General features: G+C 41.4%; 1 protein-coding gene across 2 annotated transcripts in view; it reads right to left on the bottom strand.

Annotated features, from left to right (window-relative positions):
* The window catches only part of RAB3GAP1 (RAB3 GTPase activating protein catalytic subunit 1), a 106,873-nt gene extending 82,613 nt beyond the window's left edge, over positions 1-24,260 (bottom strand). For both annotated transcript variants that reach the window (XM_008143475.3, XM_054722951.1), the window contains exons 1-3: positions 24,194-24,260; positions 24,035-24,090; positions 18,287-18,362 (exon numbers count right to left, since the gene is read on the bottom strand). In XM_008143475.3, coding sequence (XP_008141697.2) covers positions 18,287-18,362; positions 24,035-24,090; positions 24,194-24,211 — 150 coding nt within the window. In that variant the 5' untranslated portion in view covers positions 24,212-24,260. The remainder of the gene's footprint in view (positions 1-18,286; positions 18,363-24,034; positions 24,091-24,193) is intronic.
* Between the last annotated feature and the right edge of the window lie 2,541 nt (positions 24,261-26,801).

Here is a 26,801-nt window from a genome sequence, read left to right as displayed (position 1 = left end):
AAGATGGCCGGCACAAGATGGCCAGCAGGGAAGGGCAGTTGGGAGGGACTGGGCCTGCAAGGGAGGGCAGTTGTGGGCGATCAGGCCAGCAGGGGAGGGCAGTTAGGGGTGACCAGGCCGGCAGAGGAGGGAAGTTGGGGGCGACTGGACCTGCAGGGAAGGGCAGTTGGGGGGACCCATGCCTGCAGTGGAGAGCAGTTGGGGGGAACAGGCCTGCAGGGGAGGGCAGTTAGGTGTGACCAGGCCTGCAGGAGAGGGCAGTTAGGGGTGACCAGGCCTGCAGGGGAGGGCAAACAGGCTGGCAGGGCAGCAGTTAGGCATCAATCAAGCTGGCAGGGGAGTGGTTAGGGGCAATCAGGAAGGCAGGCAGGCAGGCGAGCAGTTGGGAGCCAGCAGTCCTGGATTGTGAGACGGATGTCCGACTGCCCGTTTAGGCCTGATCCTACCGGGATCAGGCCTAAACGGGCAGTCGGACATCCCTCGAGGGGTCCCAGATTGGAGAGGGTGCAGGCTGGGCTGAGGACACCCCACCCTGTGCATGAGTTTTGTGCACTGGGCCTCTAGTGAGTAATATAATAATATACAGTAGAGCTTGGTTTGCTAGAAGAAATGCCTACTATAACAAAGTTAAGACTAAAACAAAGAAAAAGGAGAAGTCCAAAAATGAGAGGTGAATCCCTTTTTTAAGCCTGAAGGAAAGCTGAAATATTCTCTTTATGTGTATATGAAAGTCCTAACCCTGGATTCTGGGTACTGCAGTCAACCTTACCAACAGCTATCTAAGGAAAATTTGGTTGTAATCAACAAGAAATCCAGATTTTATCTCCAAAACAGACTTTTTAAGATAATTTAGCTCAACTAAAAGCAACATTCTAACCTTCAATTCAATTATGATATAAAATCTTATGACACCAAATTCAATTATGATATAAAATCTTTTGACACCAAATTCCAGTATAATGTACATTTCTGATTAAAACCAGAAATGACAACTCCAATTCAAAACTAATCTAGTAATTCATCAAAAATATCCTCTGAGGGCTCCAATCAGGTAATAAAAAGAAACAAGCATATAAATCGGAAAGAAATAAAACTGTCAGCAACCACAGATGACTTGATTATATACAAAAAATATTCAACAAAATCTACAAACTACTGAAACTAACTGTTGAGTTTATGAAGTTGTGGAATTCAAGGTCAATACCCAAATACTATGTGTAGTTTTATATACTAGTGGCAAGCACTTGGAAATGAAAAAATTTAAAAATACCACTTATAACATAAAAAATAAATCAAATATCTATGAATAAACTTAAAGAAAGATGAGCAAGAATTCTACCTAAAATACTTCAAAATGTTGCTGAAAGATATAGGTCTGAGCGATGTATATTGTACATAGATTGGAAGACACAACACTATGAAGCTGTCAATTAAATCTCCCCAAATTAACCTATAAATTAAACACAATCCTAGTCAAAATCCCAGCAGGCATTTTGTAGAAACTAACAAGCTGATTCTATAACTAATATGAAAACCCAAAGAACCAAGAACAGTTAAATGATGAAAAATAGAAGAAAAACATAGGGTAAAGCTTCATCACATTTGACTTGCCAATGATTTCTTAGACATGACAACAAAAGCAGAGTCATCAACAACAAAAAATAGACAAATTGGCCTGCATTAAAATAAAAACAACTTTTGTTCATTAAAGAACACTGTCTACAGAGTGAAAAGGCAACCCACAGGAGAAAATATTTACAAATCATATATAGCAGAAAAGGGATTAATATCCAGAATACATAAAGAACTCTTAAACTTAACAAACCTGACTTATAAAAACGAGCAAAATGATCTCCAAAGCAGATACACCAATTGCCAATGAGCACAAGAAAAGATAATCAACCATCACTAATGATTAAGGAAATGCAAATCAAAAGCACAATTAGATACCATTCCATACCCATTAGGATGTCTTCTATAAAAAAAAACAAAACAAAAGCAGAAAACAGCCCTCGCCAGTTTTGCTCAGTGGATAGAGCATCAGCTTGTGGATCAAAGGGTCCCAGGTTCGATTCTTGTTGGGGGCACGTATCTTGGTTGCAGTCTCCTCCCCGGGCCAGGGCCCTGGTCAGGGTACATGCAGGAGGCAACCAATCGATGTGTTTCTCTCGCGTCGATGATTCTCTGTCATTCCCTCTCTGTTCCAATCTCTCTAAAAGATCAATGGGAAAATATCCTCGGGTGAGGATTCAAACAAACAAACAAAAAAACAGAACACAAGTGCTGGTATGGGTGGGGAGAAATTGGAACTCTTGTCCATTGCTGGTAAAAATGTAAAATGGTGCAGCTGCTGTGGAAAACAATATGGTGATTCTTCAAAAACTTAAAAATTAATATATGACCCAGGAATTCCACTTCTGGGTATGTACCTAAAAGAACTGGAAGCAGGGACTCAAACAGGTATTTGTACACCCATCTTCATAGCAGCATTATTTGCAACAACCAAAAAGGAGACGCAACCCAAGTGTCCACCGACAAATGAATGGATTAACAAAATACGATATTGTGTGTGTGTATGTGTGTGTGTATACACACACAATGTAATATTTTCAGCCTTAAAATGAACGAAATTCTGACTCATGCTACAATATGCATCAACCTTGACGACAATATGCTAAGTGAAACAAACCAAACACAAAAGGATAAATATTATATGGTTGCTCTTACCATATGAAGTTGTTATTGTTCAATAAGCACAGAATATCAGTTTGGGATGATAAAGTTCTGGATACAGATTGTGGCAATCACTGCACAACATGAATGTCCTTAATGCCACTGAACTGTACACTTGCCAATGGTTAAAATGACAATTTCTTTTTAAATCCTCACTAGAGGATATTTTTTCACTTTTTAGAGAGAGAGTGGAAGGAAGAAGGAAAGACAGAGAGAATATGGAGGTGAGAGAAACACATCCATTGGTTGCCTCCTGCATGCACCCTGACCAGGGCCTGGGCCAACGAGGAGCCTGCAACCACAGTACGTGCCCTTGACCGGAATTGAACCCAGGACATTTTGGTCCGCAGACCAATGCTCTACCCACTGAGCCAAACCAGCTAGGGCAAATTGACAAATTTTTATCTACAATTTTTATTATGCATTTCAGTATAATGAAAAATATATAAACTTTGTAAGGCAAAAGATACATTCAAATTTAAAAAAATTGATACCCTCAGGAAATTATTTGCACACAGAGCATTAATTTTCATAAAAACATAAAAGCCCTTTTATAATTCAACTAGAGGCCCAGCACACAATTAAAATGTGCAGGTAGGGTCCCAAGGCCTACCCTCCTGCGATCAGGGCCATCTTCTGCCCGTTCGCCAGTCCCCAGGCCAAAAGCTGCCTCTGCCCGCCGGGCTGTCAGGCCATTGGGATCACCAGCTCATCCCTGGCTGCTCCAGGGCTCAGGCCTGTGGGAAAGTGGGCTCCGGAAACTTCACCTCCGTGTGCGTGCGCTGGGCCAGCTGCTGATGGAATGCACTGCCTGCTCGGGCCGCTCACATGGGCACCGCTGCCGCTGCCACTGCTGCTGGGGCTTTGAGGCGCTGATGGAGGCTACGGTGCACGCTTGCAACCTACCCGCCCCAGCGTGAGCAGCCCCGAGCGGGCAGCACATTCCATCAGCGGCCAGCCTGGTGCACGTGCATGGAGGTAAAGTTGCCAGTGCCCACTTTCCTGCAGGTCTGAGCCCCCGAGCAGATGAGCTGGTGATCCCAACAGCCTGAGCCAGCCCAGTCCTCCCACCACGCACCGCAATTCCTCCATTCACCATCGCAGATCCATCGGAGCCTGCGGGGAGAGGAGTAGAAGAGGACCAAGAAGTGGTCAATGCCACCTCATGGCGCCTGGTCATTTGGTTGCTTTGGTCATTAGGGACAGTGGCTTTTTATATATATAGATAAGATAGCAGAAAACTGGTCAGTGTCTATAACAAGCTATCAAAAGGGAAATTCTAGTGTCTAATAAATATGAAGAAAGACTCAATCTCACCAGTGTTCAGGAAAATATAAATAAAAATTATATAGTTTTAGTCTCTCATATTGATGAAAATACTGTTGGAGGAGTGAAGAAATGGGTGCTTTCAAAAAAAAAAAAAAAAGAAATGGGTGCTTTCATATGCCATGTGTGAGGAGAGGATAAGTACATTCAATCATCTTGGTGGAAAATAAGGCCCTATCAAAAAAATAAAAATCACATCTGCTTTGGCCTGATAATTCTACTTTTAGAAATCTGTCAGAGAAATATGCATGCAAGTATGCAAACGTATGTACAATACTGCTTACTACTCCATACTGTAAGTGCAGAAACTGTAAACTAAATATCCTTCCTAGGAATATGCATAAATACATAATGATAGTCATACATTCAATGGACTACCATGCAAGCATTAGATAATTAAATGTCTATGTCCCATTTTGGAGGAAAAAAAACCCCAATCCTATATAATAAAAGCCTAATATGCTAAGTGTCTGGTCATCCGTTCAACCAATCAAAGTGTAATATGCTAATGATATGCTAAGGCCACTCAACCACTCACTATGATGTGCACTGACCACCAGGGGGCAGACAGTCGACTGGTCGACCAGTCGCTATGACATACACTACCCACTAGAGGGCAGATGCTCAATGCAGGAGCTACCCCCTAGTGGTCAGTGCGCTCCCACAGGGGGAGCATCACTCAGCCAGAAGCCAGGCTTATGGCTGGTGAGTGCAGCGACAGTGGCAGGAGCCTCTCCTGCCTCAGCAGCAGCACTAAGGATGTCCGACTGCCGGCTTAGGACAGTCGGACATCTCCTGAGGGCTCCCAGACTGCGAGAGGGCGCAGGCCGGGCTGAGGGACCCCGCCTCCAAGTGCACAAATTTCGCGCACCGGGCCCCTAGTAAAATATAAAGTTTAAAAAAGAAAGGCAACTGACAAATCATCTTTTGAAAATGGTGTAATGTGCACACACAGAATGGAACCAACTGTTAAAAATCGTTAGTTCTGTAAAGTAGATGGGTGGAAGGGAAGAGATGAATGTATACATTTGACCCCTGGCTGGTGTGGTTCAGTGTTTAGTGTCGGCCCGTGCATCAAAGGGTCACAGGTTCAATTTCTAGTCAGAGCACGTACCTGGGTTGTAGGCTCAATCCTCGCCCTGGTCGGGGTGTGTTCGGGAGGCAACCAATCAATGTGTTTCATTCTCTGTCTCTCCACTCCCAAAAAAAAATCAATGGAAAAAATACTCTAAAAAAGAACCAAGATGGCCTCCCACAACTACATCAAAATTACAACAGAAGAACCATCATTCAGAATCACCTGAAATCTGGTTGAATGGAATTCCTACAACTAAAGAAGTAAAAAAGAAAGTACACTGAGACAGGTAGGAGGGGTGGAGGTGCGGAAAAGATTGGTCCAGCACCCCTGGATGTCATTTTTTTCATCGGGAGGGGTACTCCAAGGCCTCCCTGAGAAACAGGGGGTCCCAGCTGCACACCAGACCCCCAGCTCAGGGTTCCAGAGCTGGGAAGAGAAGTCCCCAAAACTTCAGGCTATAAATACCAGCAGCAGGGATTGTGGCTGGGTGACACAGAGGCTGCTGGAGTCCCAGGAGTCCCTCTTAGAGGGCCCACAAACGAATTTACATGGTCTTGCTCCCTCTGAGCTCCAGCACTGGTGGCGGCTTTGGGGGAATCCAGGGACATATGGGGAGGAACTGGACTGTCTAGCATCGAGGCAGGAGCTCTGGGGCAGCTTTCTCTCAGACAGGGGTGCTAACAGGGGTCATTGTTCCTGTGATGGGACCTCCCCCATCCCAGAGCTGACTTGCAGCCATATCTGAGTTTTCATCAGCTTGGCCCACACTGTACGCTCAGTCTTGGTGACTCCCTGAGACCCCACCCCATCCACTCTGCAGCTCTCCCCCAAGTGTTTGCAGCAGCTTTTCCATATGAATGGCTTGTGCTGTCTGAGGCTTCAAACTTTGCTAAAATCTCTTAAACAAGCAGTCCCTGGAGTCAGCGTGCCCCAAACCTATCAATAAAAGGCCCAAGACCCAGCTCTAGCACCAGCCTGCCTTGCTTCACAACCTGGGCACTTCCTAGCCCAATATAAGAAGCAGCCATCTGCAGACCTCTCTGTAGCTCCTTTTGGGTGGTCCCAGAGCCAGTGTACCTGATGGACAGCTTCAGACCATAGCAGATTACAACTCTACATATCCACAAGTGACACACTCAAGGGGCAGACTCAGTAAGCAACAAAGCCCCACTGAATCAAGTCCTGCTCCATAGGGGTCTCTCCTGCACAGCAGCTCTTCCATTGTAGACACACCTGTTGCTCACAGCTAATTGGCCTGTAGGTCAACTCCTCCCAGTGATGCCAAGAGCAATCAAGGCTCAACTACAAGACTGTGCACAGCCTACAAAGGGGTGCATCTGGAGTGCCCAGATCAGGTGACTGGGAGACTGAGCCACTGGGCCCTACAAGACACCTACTACACAAGGCCACTCTACCAATTCCAGGAGACCTAACAGCTCTACTTAATATATAGAAACAAACACAGGGAATCAGCCAAAATGCGGAGACAAAGAAACATGTCACAAATCAACGAAATGGAAGCAAGCAAACTTTTGGATACAGAGTTCAAAACAATAGTTGTAAGGTTACTCAAGGATCTTAATGAGAGCCTCAAGGGACTTAATGAGAGCTTCAAGGGAATTAATGAGAATGTCAAGGGGCTAAGTGAGACTTTCAAGGATCTTAGTGAGAATGTCAAAGACATGAAAAAGGACCAGTCAGAAATTAAGCATACACTAACTGAAATAAAGAATAATTTACAGGGAATCAAGAGTAGAGTAGAGGATTCTGAGGATCAAATCAGCGATTTGGAATATGAGGAAGTAAAAAATACCCAATTAGAAGAGCAAAAAGAAAAAAAAAATTCAAAAATATGAAGATAGTGTAAGGAGCCTCTGGGACAACTTCAAACGTACAAATATTCACATTATGGAGATGCCAGAATAAGAGAAAGAGAGCAAGATATTGAAAACCTATTTAAAGAAATGACAAAAAACTTCCCCTACCTGGTGAAAGAAATAGACTTACAAGTCCATCATATTATAACAAAACTCCAAGCAACTAAATGTGTACAATGATTATCTTATGCAAAGGGAACAACAAGTTCAGGGGGTTAATCAGGTATTCTGAGGGTCAATCAGCAAACATTTATTGAGCACATACAAGGCAATGTGTATGTATGCAATACATAAATTAGGAAATTATCTATTATGACTAATGGTTTTGAGTCACACCTCACTGCCTATATGCTGGAAAGAAAAGTTAAGCATTATAGCATATAGATATAATTGCGAATTCTCCCATAAATGATTATAATTAACTAATATTTTGCTAAAAATAATTTTTGTCAAATTTGTTATAACAAAATGTGATCTATACCAAGCCAAACTAGTAAAATATAAGGACATCATTTAATGAAATTGAGTATTAACTTATGAATAGTTCACAAAGCAGATTATATTTGTTCTTTAGATTTATGTTGTAAAGCAATTTTATTACTATAAATAGCCTTAAATAAATTAGCCAATGATTTTTATTAGGTTCTTTTTATGTACTTATTTAGAATTATTTTTGCGTAGTTCTTTTTGTATTAGTGGCATATGTCCTGTACAAATTAAAGTTCAAAGTGAAATTCATAATGTAGCCCTGGCCAGTGTGGCTCAGCTAGTTGAGAGTTGTCCTATGCACCAAAAGGTCACCAGTTTGATTCCTTGTCAGGGCACATGACCCAGGTTCCAGGGATTTAATCCTTGGTCAGGGTGTGTATGGAAGGCAACAGACGTTTCTCTCTCACACTGATGTTTCTATTTCTCTCTCCTTCCTCTCTCTCCAAAATCAATAGAAACATCCAAAAATAAAAGAAATTCATGATGTACATTAACAATTTTATTGATAACACTGAAAAACTCTTGTGCTACATCTTTAAATATATATATTTTTTAAAGTATAAGAACTAGGAAATAGCCCGGCCAGCGTTGGACGGTGGTTGAGTATCTACCTATAAATCAGGAGGTCAGGGAACATGTCCAGGTTGTGAGCTCTATCCCGTGTGAGGTGTGCAGGAGGCAGTCGATCAATGATTCTCTCTCATCATTAATGTTTCTCTCTCTTTCTCCCATCCTCTCTGAAATCAATAAAAAGTATATATATTAAAGAACTAGGAAATAATAGAACTAAAAACATCTGAAGAGACCTCTTATCTATTTCAGATTAATCTGGAGCTTTTTGACCAGAATACGTTACATAAAACTTTATTTTTTCCCCAGCTACTAGTACATGCTAAGTTTTTAACTTCTAGGAGCTCTAGGGAAACAATGAATTTTTATAGCAAAATAATAATAGTAATAATAATAATAATAATAATAATAATTCTATTTGTTTATATCCCAGTATACTGAAGCAAATACTATTTTTAAGCCTCTGGTGAATAGTTTTAAGAAAGAGAAGCCACAACCAGCAGCAGCTAACATTAACTGAAAACAGCCCAATGCCACAGAGGGAGTAATAGAACTAGAATTCCAACACAAGCAGTATGACTTCTCATCACTATGCTATGCTATCTCTTAAAGATGTCCCCTGGAATTTCCTATTACAATAAAAACTTAACACAGTAACAACAAAGAACTCCAAAAACTTCTAATTTGAAAGAATAGAAACTATGATAATATACTGTTTTCCCTTCTGAATAATACCCAGAAAAGTTATACTCATAGACACTATGGTTACTATTTAAAGGAAAAATAAAAAAAGGGGGGAGATTATAAACCTTATCTTAAATAATCAATTCCTAAAAACATCATAGGCAGCTCAATGTTGCTTTCATTTCAGAAACCCTGTATTCTCATCACTGATTCTCAACTGTCTACTTTTCAAAAACTTTAGCTTTTAAAAAAACTTCACCCCTCCCACTCCAATGATCCATAAAATACTTAAATTTTCTGACAGAATACAAATAAAGGAATATAAATTGTTTATAATGTTTGTATCAGTCCCAAGTATGACATATAGTTGTAACTTAGTTTGGGAAGTTTTCACACAAGAGAAAACCTATAATTCAAATTTATTTAATGTCTGCCATGTAGACTTTAAGCACTAAAGTATACTTGACTCTTGAATAATATGCATTTGAACTGCACTGGTCCACTTTTACGCAGATTTTTTTCCAATAAATACTAAAAATTTATTTTCTCTTCCTTATGGTTTTCTTAATAACATTTTCTTTTCTCTAGCTTACTTATAATAAATACACAACATATAATACATATACAAAATATGTGTTAATCAACTGTTTCAGTCAACAATAAACTATTAGAAGTTTTGGGAAAGTCAAAAGTTATATGCAAATTTTCAACTGTGGTGGGGATCAGCGCCTCTCACCCACATGTTCAAGGGTCAACTGTAAATGTCATTCCAATCTACTGAGTGTAAAAAATATGAACTCATTTCAATACTTTTATAGTGTTTATTCTTCTACTAGAGGCCTGGTGCACCGGGGTGTGTGTCCCTCAGCCCAGCCTTCACCATCTCCAATCTGGTACACCTCGAGGGATGTCCAACTGCCCACTTAGGCCCGATCCTACTGGGCAGTCGGATATCCCTCTCACATTCCAGGACTGCTGGCTCCCAACTGTTCGCCTGCCTGCCTTCCTGATTGCCCCTAACCGCTTCGACCTGACAGCCTGATCACACCCTAACCACTCCGCCTGCCTGATTGAATGCCTCTAACTGCCCACCACTGCCAGCCTGGTCACCCCCAACTGCCCTCCCCTGCAGGCCTGGTCCCCCCCAACTACCCTCCCCTGCAGGCCTGGTCCCCCCCAACTGCCCTCCCCTGCCGACCCAGTCACCGCTAACTGCCCTCCCCTGCCAGCCTCATCACTCCTAACTGCTCTCCCCTGCTGGTCTGGTCCCCCCCCCCCCAACTGCCCTCCCCTGCAGGCCTGGGTCCCCCGAAACTGCCCTCCCCTGCAGGCCTGATCACCCCCAACTGCCCTGTCCTGCAGGCCTGGTCCCCCCCAACTGCCCTCCCCTGCTGGCAATCCTATCTTGTGTCCACATGGGGGCAGCCATCTTGTGTGTTGGAGTCAAAGTCAATTTGCATATTACTCTTTTATTAGATAGGATTATTATTCTACTAGAGGCCCGGTGCACGAAATTCGTGCATGGGGTGTGGGGGGGTGTCCCTCAGCCCAGCATGCACCCTCTCCAATCTGGTCCAATCTGGTACATCCCTCTCACAATCCAGGACTGCTGGCTCCCAACTGCTCGCCTGCCTGCCTGCCGGATTGCCCCTAACTGCTTTTGCCTGCCAGCCTGATTACCCCCTAACCACTCCCCTGCCAGCCTGATCGACGCCTAACTGCTCCCCTGCCGGCCCGATTGCCCCTAACTGCCCTCCCCTGCTGGCCTGATCACCCCTAACTGCCCTCCCCTGCCAGCCTGGTCACCCCTAACTGCCCTCCCCTACTGGCCCAGTCACCCCTAAGTGCCCTCCCTGCTGGCCTAATTGCCCACAACTGCCCTCTCCTGCAGACCTGATCTCCCCCAACTGCCTTCCTCTGCCGACCCGGTCAGCCCTAACTGCCCTCTGTGCTGGCCTGTTTCTCCCCCAAACTGCCCTCCCCTGCTGGCCGGGTCTCCCCCCAGCTGCCCTTCTCTGCCAACCTGGTCACCTCCAACTGCCCACAACTGCCCTCCCCTGCCAGCCATCTTGTGGCGGCCATCTTGTGTCCACATGGGGGCGGCCATCTTGTGTCTTGGAGTGATGGTCAATTTGCATATTGCTCTTTTATTAGATAGGAGGATTCCAAAATGGGCCTTAGAAATCTATTCTAGTATTTCCACTATGTAATTTTTACATTTACTTAAATCTGAAACCAAAAAGGGCAGATTAAAATAGAAACAATATGGGTTAAAGGCAAGCTTACAACAAACTACTGGCAGAATGATCTTGGGCAAATTACTATCAGTACCCAAAGTCTTGTTCTCATCCATAAAATGAGGTAATACTTCATCATTGAAATATGTGTAATGATTAAGTTAACAGACGCAGTCCCAATTATATTGCATGGTGCCTGAACTGATGCTCAATAACTGCTACTTCTTCTCAAAGTCATTTTTCAGCACTTCAGGGTCTCATATAGTAAAAGTAGCTTGGTCAAATTAACTATCCTTCAGATAAAATTTATAAAATCTGGACAAAACAACACAGTTTTTCAAGGCTCTGAACAGTGACCAAATAGAGGCAGAAACTGCAGAGTTTATCCATGAAAAAAAAAGGATTATATCTGATGATATGTGTGTGTTAGTACCTTTCTGTATTATACAGCAATTCTTAAACTTCTTTGCCTGAGGACTCCTTTACACTCTTAAATTACCAAGGACCCCATATTAGAAACTAAAAAGGAAAAACAATCACATGTTTTTAACTCATCTAAAATGAAATGAATTTATTACACGTTAAAGTTATAACAATTATTTTCAAAAAAAAAAACACCCCAAAATATTGAGAAGGGTGGCATTATTTTACATTTTGTAAATCTCCATATTAGTTTTAAAAAGGCAACTGGATTCCCATTTCTGCACCTTCATTTAATCTTTGCAATCCATTGTTTTGACTGAGGTACATGAAGGAAATTGGCCTCAAATACACTAGGTAGTTAGAAAAGGCAGGGCCTTGTCAATCCTTAAAAGGCTCTCAGGGAGCAACAGGGGTCAGACCACACCATGAGAACTGATCTAAAAAGACACTCCAATCTGGGCACAACTCAGGGCTGCAGAATGATGGGACTTTCCTGGATTCTGGCAACAGAAAATGAAGCTCAAAGATGGCAAGGAAGTTTTAAAGTTAAGGTGTAAGTTCTGAAAGCCAATAGAAACTAAGCCTCAAAATTTGCATATAAACCCTGTCTCAAATCTTGGCAATCTGCTAAACCATGCATATGCAGTGGAGACTACAGGGTACAGTGAAAAGCAGGAAACTGAAAATAAGATTTCAGCTGCTGTCACCACTGAGAAGAGAATTGAGTTTTAATCTAAATACTCTTGGACAACTTCAGAATCTAGTCACTATATTTCACTCAAAATACAACTATAAAATTAACAAATTATTGGACATATACCCCCCAACAACAACAAAAATAGGAAAATGTAACCTATACTTAAGAGAATACAGTGGCCTTGGTGTTGCAACTAGCTTTACACTAGCTGTAATAAATACATTCAAGGACTACAGGAAAATATTTCAAAACAAATTTAGAGATGAGAATCCTCAGAGAACTGGAAATTATAATAGAAACAAATAAAAATTCTACACCTAAAAAAGTACAATAACTAAACTGGAAAATAAGTCATGTGGGCTTAACAACAAATTGGAGACAGCAGAAGAAAGAGTAACTGAACTCAAAGATTAAATAAGAAATGTTACCTGAGGAAAAACAAAACTCTGCGGATAGCAGAGCTTTAGAGACCTATGAATCAGTAGTAAGAAGTCAAAGATAAGCATAATTTAAGTCACAGTAAGTGTAGAGACTGGACGAAAAAAAAGATTTGAAGCAATAATAGCCAAACTTCCCTAATTTGATGAAAAACAAAAAATGTGCACATTCAATATTAACAAAAACACACAACTATGGACATCATAATTAGCTTAAATAGAAAGATAAAGGAAAAGAATATTGAAGCAACCAGACAGAAAACCGCCAAAATAGAAGGAAAATACGAACGCAAAGTAATTTCTCATCAGTAACTACACTAGAAGAAAATACAACTACATCTTTAAAGTACTGGGAAAAAAGGTAAAGCCAGAATTCCTCAGCAAAACTGTCCTTCAAAAACAAGGTTAAAGAAAAGATATTTTCAGATAAACTGAATTTGTAGCCAGTCAAAAGTATGGCAATTCTTCAAAAAAATAAAATTATATGATCCAGGAATTCCACTTCTGGGTATATACCCAAAAGGATTTAAAGTGGGGACTCAAAGAGATATTTGTACAACCACATTCACAGCAGCATTATTTACAATAGCCCCAAAGTGTCCATCAACAGATGAATGAATGAATGAATGAACAAAATGTAATGCAATGGAATATTATTCAGTCTTGAAAAGGAAGGAAATTCTCACACATTCTACAACATGAATGAACCTTGAAGACAAGCTAAATAAAACAAGCCCAGCACAAATGAACAAATACTGTACAATCCCACTTATATGTGATATCTAAAGTAGTCAAATTCATAGAAAAGAGAATAGAATAATGGTTACCAGGGGCTTGGAGGAGTGGGGGGGGGGGGGGGGGGAGAGAAAGTTATTATTTAATGAGTACAGAGTTTCAGTATGGGTTGATAAAAACTTCAGCAAAAAGTACTTAATGCCACTCAATTTTACATTTAAAAGTTAAAATGGTAATTCTTATGTATATATACTTTACCATAAGAAAGATTTTAAATCAATATAAATTACCACATTCAGAGAATAAAAAGGAAAAACCCATATGATTATCTCAATAAATACAGAGTAAGATTTGAATAAATTAAACTCTCACTTATGATTAAAAAAATCAGCAAACTAAGAAAAGAATTTCCTCATTCTTATAAAGGACACCTATGAAAAACCTACAGATCTCATTGCTGAAGTACTGAAAATTTCATCTCCACTACTGCAAAGAAGGCAGGATGTCTACTCTCAACAGTTATTCAATATTTTACTGGTTAGTGCAATAACAGTAAGAAATAAAAGGGCCCTAGCCAGTTTGGCTCAGTGGATAGAGTGTTTACCTGTGGACTAAGGGTCCCGGGTTAGATTCTGGTCAAGGACACGTACTTGGGTTGCACGTTCCTCCCCGCTCGTGCAGGACACAACCAATTGATGCTTCTCTCACATCAATGTTTCTCTCTGTCTTTCCTTCTCTCTCCCACTCTCCCTAAAAATCAATGAAAAAATATCCTCAGGCGAGGATTAACAAAAAAAAGGAAGAAATAAAAGGTAAAAATATTGAAAAAGAAGTAAAACTGTCCCTACTTATGGGCAATATGATTATGAGAGTAGAAAATACAAAAGATTTAACAAAATGAGTATGAATCTTTACATTTATCCAAATACAAAGTCAACATATAAAATTTTATTTTATGTCTATGCACTAGCAACAAACTAGAAAATGAAATTAAAAAACAATTCCATGTACAAACACATCATATAAAATACTTAGCAATAAATTAAACAAAAGATATGCAAGACTTCCACTAAAAACTATAAAACATTGCTGAGAAAATTTAAAGATGACTTAGAGAAATGTACCATGTTCAGGACTGGAAACTTCAAGATCGTCAAAATGTCAAAGAAATCTATAAATTCAGCACAATCCCAATCATAGTCCCAGCATAATCATCCTTTTGATAAAAATTAACAAGCTTATGCTAAAATTCATAATAGAAACATAAAGTACCTAGAATAGACAACATAATCTTGGGAAAACAACAAAAGCTACAGAATTTATACGAACAAACTTCAAGACTTACTATAAAGCTAGTTAGTGTTCTCAACTAGGGGCAATTTGTCCCTTGGGGGACATTTGGCAATGACAAGATACATTTTTGTTTTCACCACTGGGAGGGTGCTACTGGCATTTAAAGGTAGAGGCAAGGAATACTACTAACTGTGATATAGTCCACAGTACAGCCCCACAACAATATGGCCCAAAATTTCAATGATGCCAAGGTTGGGAAACCCTAAGTTACAGTAGTCAAGACAACTTAGTAACATCAAGATAGTCAAATAAACTAATGGAACAGAATACAGATTCCAGAAGGTTGTATTGCCTCAGTTAACTGTCTGGCAAAAGCAACAAAGCAATTCAATGGACAAAGAAGTGTTTTTCCCCAGAAGATTCTACAATACATAGGATATCCATATGTAAAAAGTTAATTCCCCACTTCACATCATATACAAATATTTGTTAAAAATAGATCACAGACCTAACTAAAAGCTAAAATGATAGCTTCTAGAAGAAAACATACAAATATCTTCAAAACCTAGCAAAACTACTGAATCAAGAATTAAAAGCAGAATATACAGAACTAAAAGAATTCTCACAACTCAATAAAAACTCAACCCAACTTAGAACATGTACAAAAAAACTTGAACAGACATTTCACAAAGACATACATAAAATGGCTAATAAGCATATAAAAAAAGGTGGTTGCTACCAATATTCACCACAGAAATAAAAATTAAAACCAGAATGAGGAATACAAATTAGTTCCACAAACTACATAGCCATTTAGGATGACTAAAATTTATAAGACTGAAAACCAATTGTCGGTGAGAATGTGGAGCCACCTGAACTCTCATATATTTGCTGGTGGGGGGGTTAAAATGGTACAAAAAGTTTCAGCAGTTTCCTATAAGTTAAGCATAAAGCATACACTATTCTATGACCCTATAAATCCACTCCTAAATATTTACTCAAGAGAAATAAGAACATATGTCTACCAAAAGGCCTCATATAAGAATGTTCTGCTTTATTCACACCTAGAGGCCTGGTGCACGAATTCGTGCATGAGTGGGGTCCCTCAGCCTAGCCAGTGATCGGGGCCAGTATCGCCCAGTCCCAATCAGGGCCAATTGGGGCCAGCTGTGGGGAGGAACCGAGGGAGGTTGGCTAGCCAAAGGAAGTTGGCTGTGGGAGTGCACTGACCAACAGGGGGCAGCTCGTGCATTGGGCGTCTGCTCCCTGGTGGTCACTGCGCGTCATAGCAACCAGTAGTTTGGTTGCTTAGGCTTTTACATATATAGACTAGAGGCCCGATGCACAAAAGTTGTGCAAGGGGCTCAGCCCTCGCAGCCTCACAGCCTCGGCAGGCCCAGCCTTGGCTGGCCCTCGCAGCCCCGGCTTCGTCCAGAAGGTTGTCCGGGTGGGCGTTCTGCTGTTTGGTCTAATTAGCATATTAGCTCTTTATTATATAGGATAGCCCATATATCTGCCAACAAGTGAAACAATTTGTGGTATATTCATACAGTAAAAATAGTTACATGCAATAACCTAGAACAATATTAAAACTATTGTTTTAAAACAAAGACACAAAGAGTATATACTTTATGATAGCACATATATGATTTCTAGAGCAGGCAAAAGTAGTCTATAGTTAAAAAACAACAACAGTAGATGCCTGGGGGTCATGGGTGAGGAGCATGGGAATTAACTTGAAAGGGTCACTAGGACCTTTCTGGGCGACAGAACTATTCAATATCTTGAGTGAGGAATGTTATACTTATGTAAACATCTGTAACAATTAAACAGTTTTGTACATTACAATATATGTAAATTTTACCCCCAAAATATCATTTTAAAAAAAACTTAGTGGGGGATAGGGAGGTGATAAAGGTACTACTGAAATAAGAAATGGCAGATTATTCTTTATTGAAACTGGGTGATGGGCACGTGAGGGTTCATTAAATTATCGTATTTATGTTTAAAATTTTTCAAAATGGTTTTGAAAAAATAACTTTTCTTAATTCTGCCTCAATGAAGGAAGAGAATTGGTCATCACTGTCTTACATAAAGTAAAATCTCATAAAGGCATTCCCTAAACTTTCTTTTCTATGCTGAGTAATACCTTTCCTTTATGCTTTCTTTAATCTTATTATACAGCTCACCTTGAAATCTCTTCATGTTTTCCATATCTCATTTTATTTACTATAATCTATAGGAAGGAAAGAGTTGGAGAGTTACACTCCTTTAGTCCCTACTATATGTATGTCAGTATGCAATTTACTTTGAATACATTACCCAACTTATATCCCCAAACTGAATTTTGTATCTAAAATTTGAGTCTTGTTTACTTATTACTTCTCTCTCTCATGTGAATTTATGTTCAGTGTCAACATGAATCTTGCTCACCATTTCTTCAGATGTGACACACAGCACATATGTGTAAAAAGAGAGCTAAACTGGGTATTTGTGAGCTCTGATAATTGAGGAATATCTGAGCTCACAAATACCCAGTTTAGCTCTCTTTTTGGTGGTACAAATAATTTTTCATTCCAGTTATACCTAGCTTGTTTTTGCCTTTAATCTTATTGACATCTGTATCAATTGTTGTATGTATTTGTTTCACATGGAATAGAATGATCTGTGATTGAGAACTTCACATTTTCTTTATTTCAAAATGTATCCATAAAAGTATTTAAATCTAGTAAGTCAATTTACTCTATACATTTCAGCATATCTTTAAATGATGTGATTTCTATATGTAGTGTTACTTTTCCTGCTCTTATTCATATAGCTAAAGAAAAATATCCTATTGCTTTCATTGTCTCAAATTCTGTTAACATCACCATTAAGGTGAAAAATAACCTAGCAAATATTGAGAACTGAGAGTTCCTTATAGAGGGATAAATCGCTTAGTGATAGACTTATAATAAAAATGATCAATTTTACTTCAAAATAATTAATCTAACAAAAAGCATCTATATAAGCTTAAATTAAACTGTTAGTTCCCTTCATCAAAATACAGAAAAATCTAGGTTTATTCTCAGAGTACATTTTTCAGTAAACATTTGGGCATAGTTTGAGTAAAAGCGCCAGTATCTTAAGATTAGAATTAGAATTCCACCTCAATTTTGAATATTTTTTTCAGTCTTATCCTCAAAACATCTATGAAGTTAAAAAAAACAACAAAAGGAGGTGGTGAAAACAAGTGTTATTAGTGGTATTTGTAAAATACAAAAATTGAGTAAAATTACAGTCAGTTGGTTGTTAAGACCAAGAATTTGTCCTTATTAATTAAGCAAAATATTCTACCCAAGAGGTTGGTAACTGCAGTATTTCTCTAACTAACTAAAACTTTAAAAAAAAAGAAAAAAAAAAGATTTTTCTAACCTTCTAAGGGAGAAGGCGAGAGAGAAAGAAGTAAACATTAGGAGAAACAAAATCACTCACGAAGAATGACATTGTATATATAAAATTTTATTTAAAAAACAGTTCACAAAAGCCTTACATGTATTATTTGCCACATATTCAAATCCAAATTCTTCCAGATACCATTTTATGTTTATAGATTATACATAGCTTAAAAAAACATTTAATTCAAATGTACCAAATGCAGCAAAGGGCTTAAAAATAGAAGTTTCAAAATAAATACTCATTTAGAGACACCAGCAAATAGATCTGACCTTTTCAAGTGGCTTTCCCAGAGAGTTTCCAATCAGTTTCCAGTCATTCAAGATTTCTTCAACTCTGGAAATAAACCTGGGAAGGAGCAAAAAAACACCTTTCTAAATATGTAACTGCATATTTTTTACTATTGTTATACAATTCTTAGAAAAGCATTTTTTTATATTTTAACATTTTTATCAGAGAAGTCTCATAAGTTTAATATTGTTAGTCTAATTTATCAGTGTGGAATAAAAGTGAAAATAATTTCCTTTCATTCAAGAATTCTTAGATTTTGAGTATACTGCTTATCCAACAAAGGCATTCTGCCTGCTATAAAATATAAATTAAGAATAAATGTCTATATAAAATGAATAAATTTGAGACAGAAGTAAAAACTGACAGGCTAACATGATACTATTAAAGATAATTATGAAATCATAATATTTTCCCTATTTTCAAAATAACTAATTTAGTAACTTTTCCTTTAAAGATTTAGGAATTCTCTGATACTCCTTCCCCAAAAAGAAAACATTATTTGGGAACATTGTTCATTAAATAAAACAAATTTTAAGGAACAGCTGGCAAGAAAATCCAAGTACATTTATCAGTTTTAAGGCATAACTGACAGATTTTATAATTATCCACATCTTTAAATCTAATGATCAAACAGACCTATTAAAAATAAAAGAATAAATTTGACTAGCAATATTCTCAACATTAGCAAATGAAAACTGTCAAATCTCAGCAGTAATGTTAAATACATATTAAAAGACACTTTCTGAAGACTTGTTATTACTCTGAGAAGCTGACTTCTTATGTAAGTATGATGCAATATAACAACGACATTGCTCTACTAAAACGCCTACATAGTATTGCTAGAGTATTAGAGTTAATTCTAGCAAAATACAAGGCATCAGGTTTTTTCTTCAGTGATCTACATAATAATTTTTACATTTCTGTTGTAAGACAATAATGATAAATCACTTTTTATGATTCAACTGAACCTTCTAATTAATTCCTCTTTAAAATTCAAGGCATTAATACTGACTGGGCATACATATTGTCTTTTCCAAATACTTGATTAAGTCTCCTTAGATCCAGGTATTTCCAGTCTATAAAGAATACTTTTCTGTCTAATTCGTAAAAAATATAAACTAGTTAATAGTAATAAAAATAATTCCATAAGGAAAAAAATTTAAAGGCATTAATATATACTAATTCACTTTGGGGAAGGGGGATTCAGTCAAAAGGCAATTATCAGCTTTGAATATGAGTGTGATAGAAATTAGTTCATGTGTTTTAAAAAAGAATAAAAATGTAATAATAAAAAGGTATCCATATGTGAGCGAAAATTTGCGCGTTACTGAAACCTATCTTAGTGTTCAACTGCAGCAAACAGTTGTAAATTAATGAAATATCCATTCAATGGAATAATATGTACCCATTAGTAATCATGTTTTAAAGTCCATTTGAGGAAATAAATGTTCATATGTTAATGGAAACTATATAAATATTAAAATGGTTTGATACAATTTACAAAACACATAGATTAGAAGGAATTTTCTCAAAATAGTAACAGTAGCTATCTAATGGTGGTAGGATTACAGGTGCTTTTGCTTTCTTTTTTAATTCTACTATCGGACTCTATCCTAAAAGTATTGATATTTGACTAGAATAATTTAATAACTTTACCCTGAAAGTTCTCCAGATCTCAGGTAAAGGGTCATTTCCACTGGCTACTCATTCTATATTAGGTCTAATGGCTATATGCTCTTACAAGACCAGGTTTATTCCCCTTCTCAGCTCTTATTTCAATTGTAATTAGACTCATTTCTATTACTAATTTTACTAGAGGCCCAGTGCACGAAATTCGTGCACAAGTGGGGGTGTCCCTCAGCCCAGCCTGCACTCTCTCCACTCTGGGACCTATTGAGGGATGTCCGACTGCCCGTTTAGGCCTGATCCCAAATCGGGCAGTCGGACATCCCTCTCACAATCCAGGACTGCTGACTCCCAACCGCTCACCTGCCTAGCTGCCTGAGTGTCCCTAACCGCTTCTGACTGCCAGCCAGCCTGATCACCCCCTAACCACTCCGCTGCCAGCCTGATCGATGCCTAACTGTTCCCCTGCCAGCCCGATTGCCTCTAACTGCCCTCCCCTGCTGACCTGATCCCCCCAACTGCCCTTCCCTGCAGGCCTGGTGCCCCCCCAACTGCCCTCCCCTGCTGGCCTGGCCCCCCTCAACTGCCCTCCCCTGCTGGCCTGGTCTCCCCCAACTATCCTCCTCTGCAGGCCTGGTCTCTCCCAACTGCCCTCCCCTGCTGGCCTAGTCTTCCCCAACTGCCCTCCTCTGCTGGCCTGGTCTCCCCCAACTGCCCTCCCCTGCAGACCTGATCCCCCCAAACTGCCCTGTCCTGCTGGCCTGGTCTCTCCCAACTGCCCTACTCTGCCGGCCTGGTCACCCCCAATTGCCCTCCTCTGCCGACCCAGTCACCCCTAACTGCCTTCCCCTGCTGGCCTGATAGCCCACAACTGCCCACCCCTGCAGGCCTGGTCCCCCCCAACTGCCCTCCCTGCAGGCCTGGTCCCCCTAATTGCCCTCCTCTGCCGACCCGGTCACCCCTAACTGCCTTCCCCTGCAGGCCTGGTCCCCCCCCAACTGCCCTCCCCTGCTGGCCTGGTCTCCCCCAACTGCCCTCCCCTGCAGGTCTTGTCCCACCCAACTGCCCTCCCCTGCAGGCCTGGTACCCCCCAACTGCCCTCCCCTGCAGGCCTGGGTTCCCCCCCAACTGTCCTCCCTTGCAGGCCTGGTCCCTCCCAACTGCCCTCCCTTGCTGGCCTGGTCTCCCCCAACTGCCCTACTCTGCTGGCCTGGTCACCCCAATTGCCCTCCTCTGCCGACCCGGTCACCCCTAACTGCCTTCCCCTGCTGGCCATCTTGTGGCGGCCATCTTGTGTGTTGGAGTGATGGTCAATTTGCATATTACTCTTTTATTATATAGGATTCATATCTGTCTCTTTCACTAAACTATACATTCAGTAAGAGCAGGAATCATCTGTTCTTATTGACCACCACATCCCTAATGCCCTCGATTGTACCTGGAACATGGGCACTCAATAAATATTTCTTCAACAGAAAAATGATAAAAAGAGAATGGGTTTCTAGTCAGCCCTCTCAATAAATTGTATGGGTCATACCATACCAACAAGAACTTTTCATTCAAACACTATACTCAAAGTTGAAGAGACTCCAAAGTCTTTAACATCTTCCCATGAATCATAAAACACTATTTCACTGATGGTGTGGAGTGACTGGGGCCGGCACCAGCTGTGGGTGTGAGCGGTGGGTACGAGCAGGCAGCGGCTGCTACTGTTTTGATCACCCCTCAGGAGCAGGAGGTGGAGAAGCCCTCAGGGGCTTTCAGGGCCGGCAGCCGCAGCTCACACCCGCTGACGGCACTGACCGATCGGGACCGGCACTGGGCGCCGGCAGCGGGTGCGAGCTGCGGCTCCAGCGCCGGCAGCAGGTGCGAGTGCCAGGTGGGACCACGGCGCGCAGGAGTAAAGAATTTTCAGTAACCACCAGAGGCTCGCCCCAATGACAGCGACCAGCACCCTGCCTTGGTCTGGCACCCTCGCTCACCTGCTCCACCATCCCACTACGGCCGACACCCGCCACGTTCCACACTGTGCCACCTGCTGCCGACACCCGCCATGTTCCGCATGTGCCCCCTCATGGTCAGCGCATGTCATAGCACTGGTTGTTCGGTTGTTCTGCCGTTTGGTCTATTTGCATATTAGGATTTTATATAGATAGATAGATAGATAGATAGATAGATAGATAGATAGATAGATAAGGAGCTAAAGGATTTTAATATTCTACTTCAGGATGTTTTAAATATTTAGGTGGGGGAAAGTGATCCTTTTCCACTCAATACTCTGCTGTTTCCTCACTCACACCCACTGTCATCCTCCAAGATTCAGGTTACATTTTTCTAACCGCCTTCAAGACAAGAAGTTATTATTTCACATTCAACAGGTCTAAAACTGCACTCTGCGTGCTCTGCCACTTTATCTCCATTCTTTCAGGCAAGAAGCTGCAGTTGAGTTTGCTTCTTTCTACTCTCAAATTTCCTCATGTTCTATCTAAATCTTCTTTTGAAATGTCTTACTATCCTTTCCTCTATCCTTTCTCTCCAATCTCCAAATTACCAACCTAACTATGGATGAAGGTAAGTCACTGGCCTTAATTTTACTTCATCTTCTGAAACAACTCTCACATCACCTATGCCGATATAAAATCAAGTGTCTCTCACTCTTGTTCTTTAAGGGCTCATGCTCAGTGTGCTCTGCAGACCCCCTGCAACAGCAACATCCCCTGGGAGGGAACTTGTTAGAAATGCAGATATCGGGGTCCACCTCAGACAGACATAATCAGAGACAAGCATTCTGAGCCACAGTAAAGTCACTGGACTCTACTGAGCTTTGGAGGATGTCCATAACCTGGTCCTGTCTTCTTTATGAATCTTAGTTCTAAGGTAACCTTCACCCCAGGAAAGCATTTCTTCATGAAGTTCCAAAGGTTCATTTTCTCTGTCTCCACTCGTGTCAGTACCTTCTCATGTCTAACCAAACACTTCCTACTTCCCAGGCCCAGCTCATTTTCTATCTTTCCTATGAAAATATCTCCAACAATGCTAATCCATAACAATATCATCCTTACTTACACTTACTTAAACTGCTGTTTTTATAGTTAGTGCCAGTGGCTTACAATTTAACTATTTGCTGGTTTGTCTGGTAAAATATGGGTCTAGGGTTTTGTTTTTCTTCTTTTCCATTAGCATAATTCTGGACACACGGTACCTGCTCCATAAAGCCTTGCCAGCGTGGTTATGTCTTACTGACTTTGCTCTTTCGGAAGATACCACAGGTCAAACTGCTCTTCCAGCTGAGACCTTTTATGTTTTCCTATGTCACCTAAAGACATGACATCCACAAGTTACCTCTCCCAACCAGAAAGCCTATAAAATGTTGCAGCAAGCTCACTCACACTCAAAACCCGGGAAACTGAAGGGTTTCTCTTGACACCGAACACGAAGCCTCTTAATCTAAGGCTTTTCGATTCTTAGCGCTCACTCCTCCACAAACTTGGCTTTTAACTCATTTCAGGGATACAACAGTTCCGGCTGTTCAGTGGAGTTCGACAGGCACGGGGAGCCTGGGCACATGACCCACGGAGTCAAAGCGTCCCGAGGTCTGACGCAGACCCCTGGCAAGGTTACTCCAAAGGACGGGGTGCAAGTGCTGGGAGGGTGGCCGGCGGACGACCACCAGCCAGCGCGCCGGCGGCCTCCTCCCAAAAGGGTTCACTCCTGTTACCCGGGAGGGAAAAAAGCAGCTGCGAAGTTGATTGCTTATGTCAACGAGTTAAACACAAACGGAAACAGTGCGGAAGGGGTAGCCACGGAAATTGTGCGTGTGGGCAACAACCCAGGTCCGAGGAAAGTGGTGTGAGACTAAACAAAACTTTGTCTGGGAGCCGAGTCTCAGGGTTCGGCCGCCGGGGGCGGGCCCGGGCTTGTCAGACGCCAGACGCGGAAGAGGCGTTCGGCCGACCCGGGGTGGAGGAGGCGGAGACCGGGGACCCCCCGGGTCTCGCTTTTCACACAGCAGTGACGTCACGTGCGGTCAGGGCTGAGGGAGCGGCGGAGGGGGCGCCCGCCGAGGCCCAAGGTGTTGCTAACCAAGGATACGACTCACTCACCTTTCCCACTCGGAGGCGGTGGTGAAGTCCGTGAGCTCAAATACCTCGGACTCGGGCTGCGGGGCGGGGGAGGGAAGAAAAAAAAGAGATTGAGCGTCCAGGCGCAGAGGCAGAGGAGCGAACTTGCAGGCAGGAACGGGCAGGGAGCGACCACCTCACCTCACTGTCGGCCGCCATCTTGAGGACCGCCGGGGCAGGCGCTGGGGCTGCTGGGAAGGGGACGGGAAGGCCAGGGGAGGAGGAAAAGGAAGGCCGAGAGCCCGCGGGGCGGGGCCTTGGTGCAGCCCCGCCCCCGGAGGCCCCGCCCCCTGTAAGTCCTGCTTATAATAGTCTTCTCAGGCTGAAATCATTACATTAAACATCGCTTTGAACTTGAAATTTTCCTATAATGAATTCAGGAAGGGACCAGGAGAAAAGAGGCAACACAAGGCCCTAGATTCCCAGGATAAGATTGTGTTAAAAACCTAAAGCACTTTGAGTTTTCATTCATTCTCCCTTTGTTGATTGCAGGGCACTGAGAGGTGCTCTAATACCCACCCTCTCCCACCTACGCCCCTCAGAGAATTTACACATTTTAGTTTAGCCAGGAAGTAAAAATCGTCGTGCTAGTTACCTTGTTTATGGAAAGAGCAATGTGCTGTTCAGTGAAAACTTTTTAAGCCATTGAGGAACAGAAGGTGTTCTGTCTAGCGGTTAATAATTACATCTCAGACATACTGAAGTATTTACAGATACAATGATACCATATCCAGGATTTGCTTGAAAATAACGGGAGGGGGAAGTAGGTAGGCTAGGAATAAAACAAGATTAGCTATGAGTAGGTAATTGCTTAAGTCGGTGATGGGTACATGGATGTTTATACTCTCCTTAGGTCTGAACTTTTTCGTAATTAAAAGTTTTAAAAAATTAAATCTCATTTAATGAGTTTGCAACCCATAAGAAGGAATTTGGGGGTAGAGAACTAAGAAATTCATCTCAGCAATACAAAATTCAGTCTTAGGGCATACAAGAAAACTAAGGTCAGAAGAATTTTGACAACAGGTAGTTATTGCCACTGCCAAACCTTGAACCCTGTCTCTTTTTTAAAAAAATATATTTTATTGATTTTTTACAGAGAGGAAGAGAGAGGGATAGAGAGTTAGAAACATCGATCAGCTGCCTCTTGCACACCCCCTACTGGGGATGTGCCCGCAACCAAGGTACATGCCCTTGACCGGAATCGAACCTGGGACCTTTCAGTCCGCAGGCTGACGCTCTATCCACTGAGCCAAACCGGTTCGGTGAACCCTGTCTCTTGATGTTCCTTCTAGTTTCTGTCCACCACCCTGGTGGGAGGTTGTGTGCAGCAACCATTCCCAAGAGGTCTCAACTTGCACCTTCATTCATTTTCAGGGATTTATTCAACACCCACTACATACAGTACAAGCCAATCACTATGCTAGGCTCTGGGGATATGAAGATGTATTGTAGAAATGTGGAAAGTGGAAATTTGCTGCATGAACAGAAAGCAGAGGTGTTACATGTGTCAGCATCACTATTAGCAATGTGGAGGTCAATGGTAACCTTGACAAGAAGAATTTTAGAGGAGAGCTGAAGGATAAGATGGGGGCAGCCCGGTTGAGGTGGGGAAGGCTTCTAAGCAGAAGAAATAGCACATCCAGAGGCTGGAAGGTAGACAACTCTGATCTGTATAACGGACCAAAGAAGAACACCTTGAACGCAGTGTTTGTGGTGAAGTTGGAGAAGTAGGTATGGGCCAGACCATCGAGCCTTTCAGGCTAGGGCTGAAGCACAATGGAACTCACTAAAATGTTTTAAGCAAGAGAGCGATGTGATCCAACTTACATTTTGTAATAGCCTGGATGTTATATGAATAGATCGGAGGGTGGCGCAAAAGAAGTAGGAACAGCAGCTAGTCACGAAAGCATCCAGTGAGAGATGCTTTGGAGACTTGGACTAGGGTGGTCAGTAGACGAGGTGAACTTATTTGATATGTATTTTGAATATGTGATAGGCAGGACTTGATGATGAATTAAATGCATGATAAGAGAAAGGAAAGAATTGAAGATAATTTTCTGGTTTCTGGTGTAAGCAACTGTGGGAGGCTAATGCCATGTCCTGAGATGAGAAAGATGGGAAGGAACAAGGAAACTAGTGTTTTAGTTGGCAAGTCTAACAGGCTTGTAAAACATTCCAAGGGAGTTGTCAAGGAGAAAATTGAGTATAATAATAGGACTCAGAGGCAAGACCTGGGGTGAAAATATAAATTTGGGAGCATTTTAAATCACAAGAATAGATGAGGTAATTTAAGAAGAGAATATAGAAAGAGGAGAAAAGGAGCCTCACATCAAGGCCTAAAGAAATTTCATATTTAGGGATGGATAGGAAAAAAGTGTCTAGTCAAAGAGGAAATAGTGGCTAGAGAATTAGGAACATAAGGAAAGAGAGATGGCACATTTCAAGATGGTAAATATTGACTGCTGCTGTAAAATTAAACAAGAGAGGAATATTGGGTCAAGAGTGATTGATTGTTGTTGTTTCTTGGGGTTTTTTGTTTGTCTTTAAGGCAAGTACAGAGGATAGTACAGTTGACTCTTGACTAGCATGGGTTTGAATTGCTTGGGACAACTTATACTCAGATTTTTTTCAACCGAGTCAGTCCTCTGTATCTGGGGATTTTGCACAGCATTCAGCTCACCTCAGAAAGAAAACAGTAGTTTTGTATTCCCAAACACAGATTCCCACCTGTGGATCCAAAATACTGTTT

The sequence above is a fragment of the Eptesicus fuscus genome, chromosome 11, assembly GCF_027574615.1.
Source record: "Eptesicus fuscus isolate TK198812 chromosome 11, DD_ASM_mEF_20220401, whole genome shotgun sequence".
NCBI lineage: Eukaryota > Metazoa > Chordata > Mammalia > Chiroptera > Vespertilionidae > Eptesicus > Eptesicus fuscus.
Note: the sequence above shows the minus strand (reverse complement) of the source record. Positions and strands in the feature narration are given on the sequence as shown.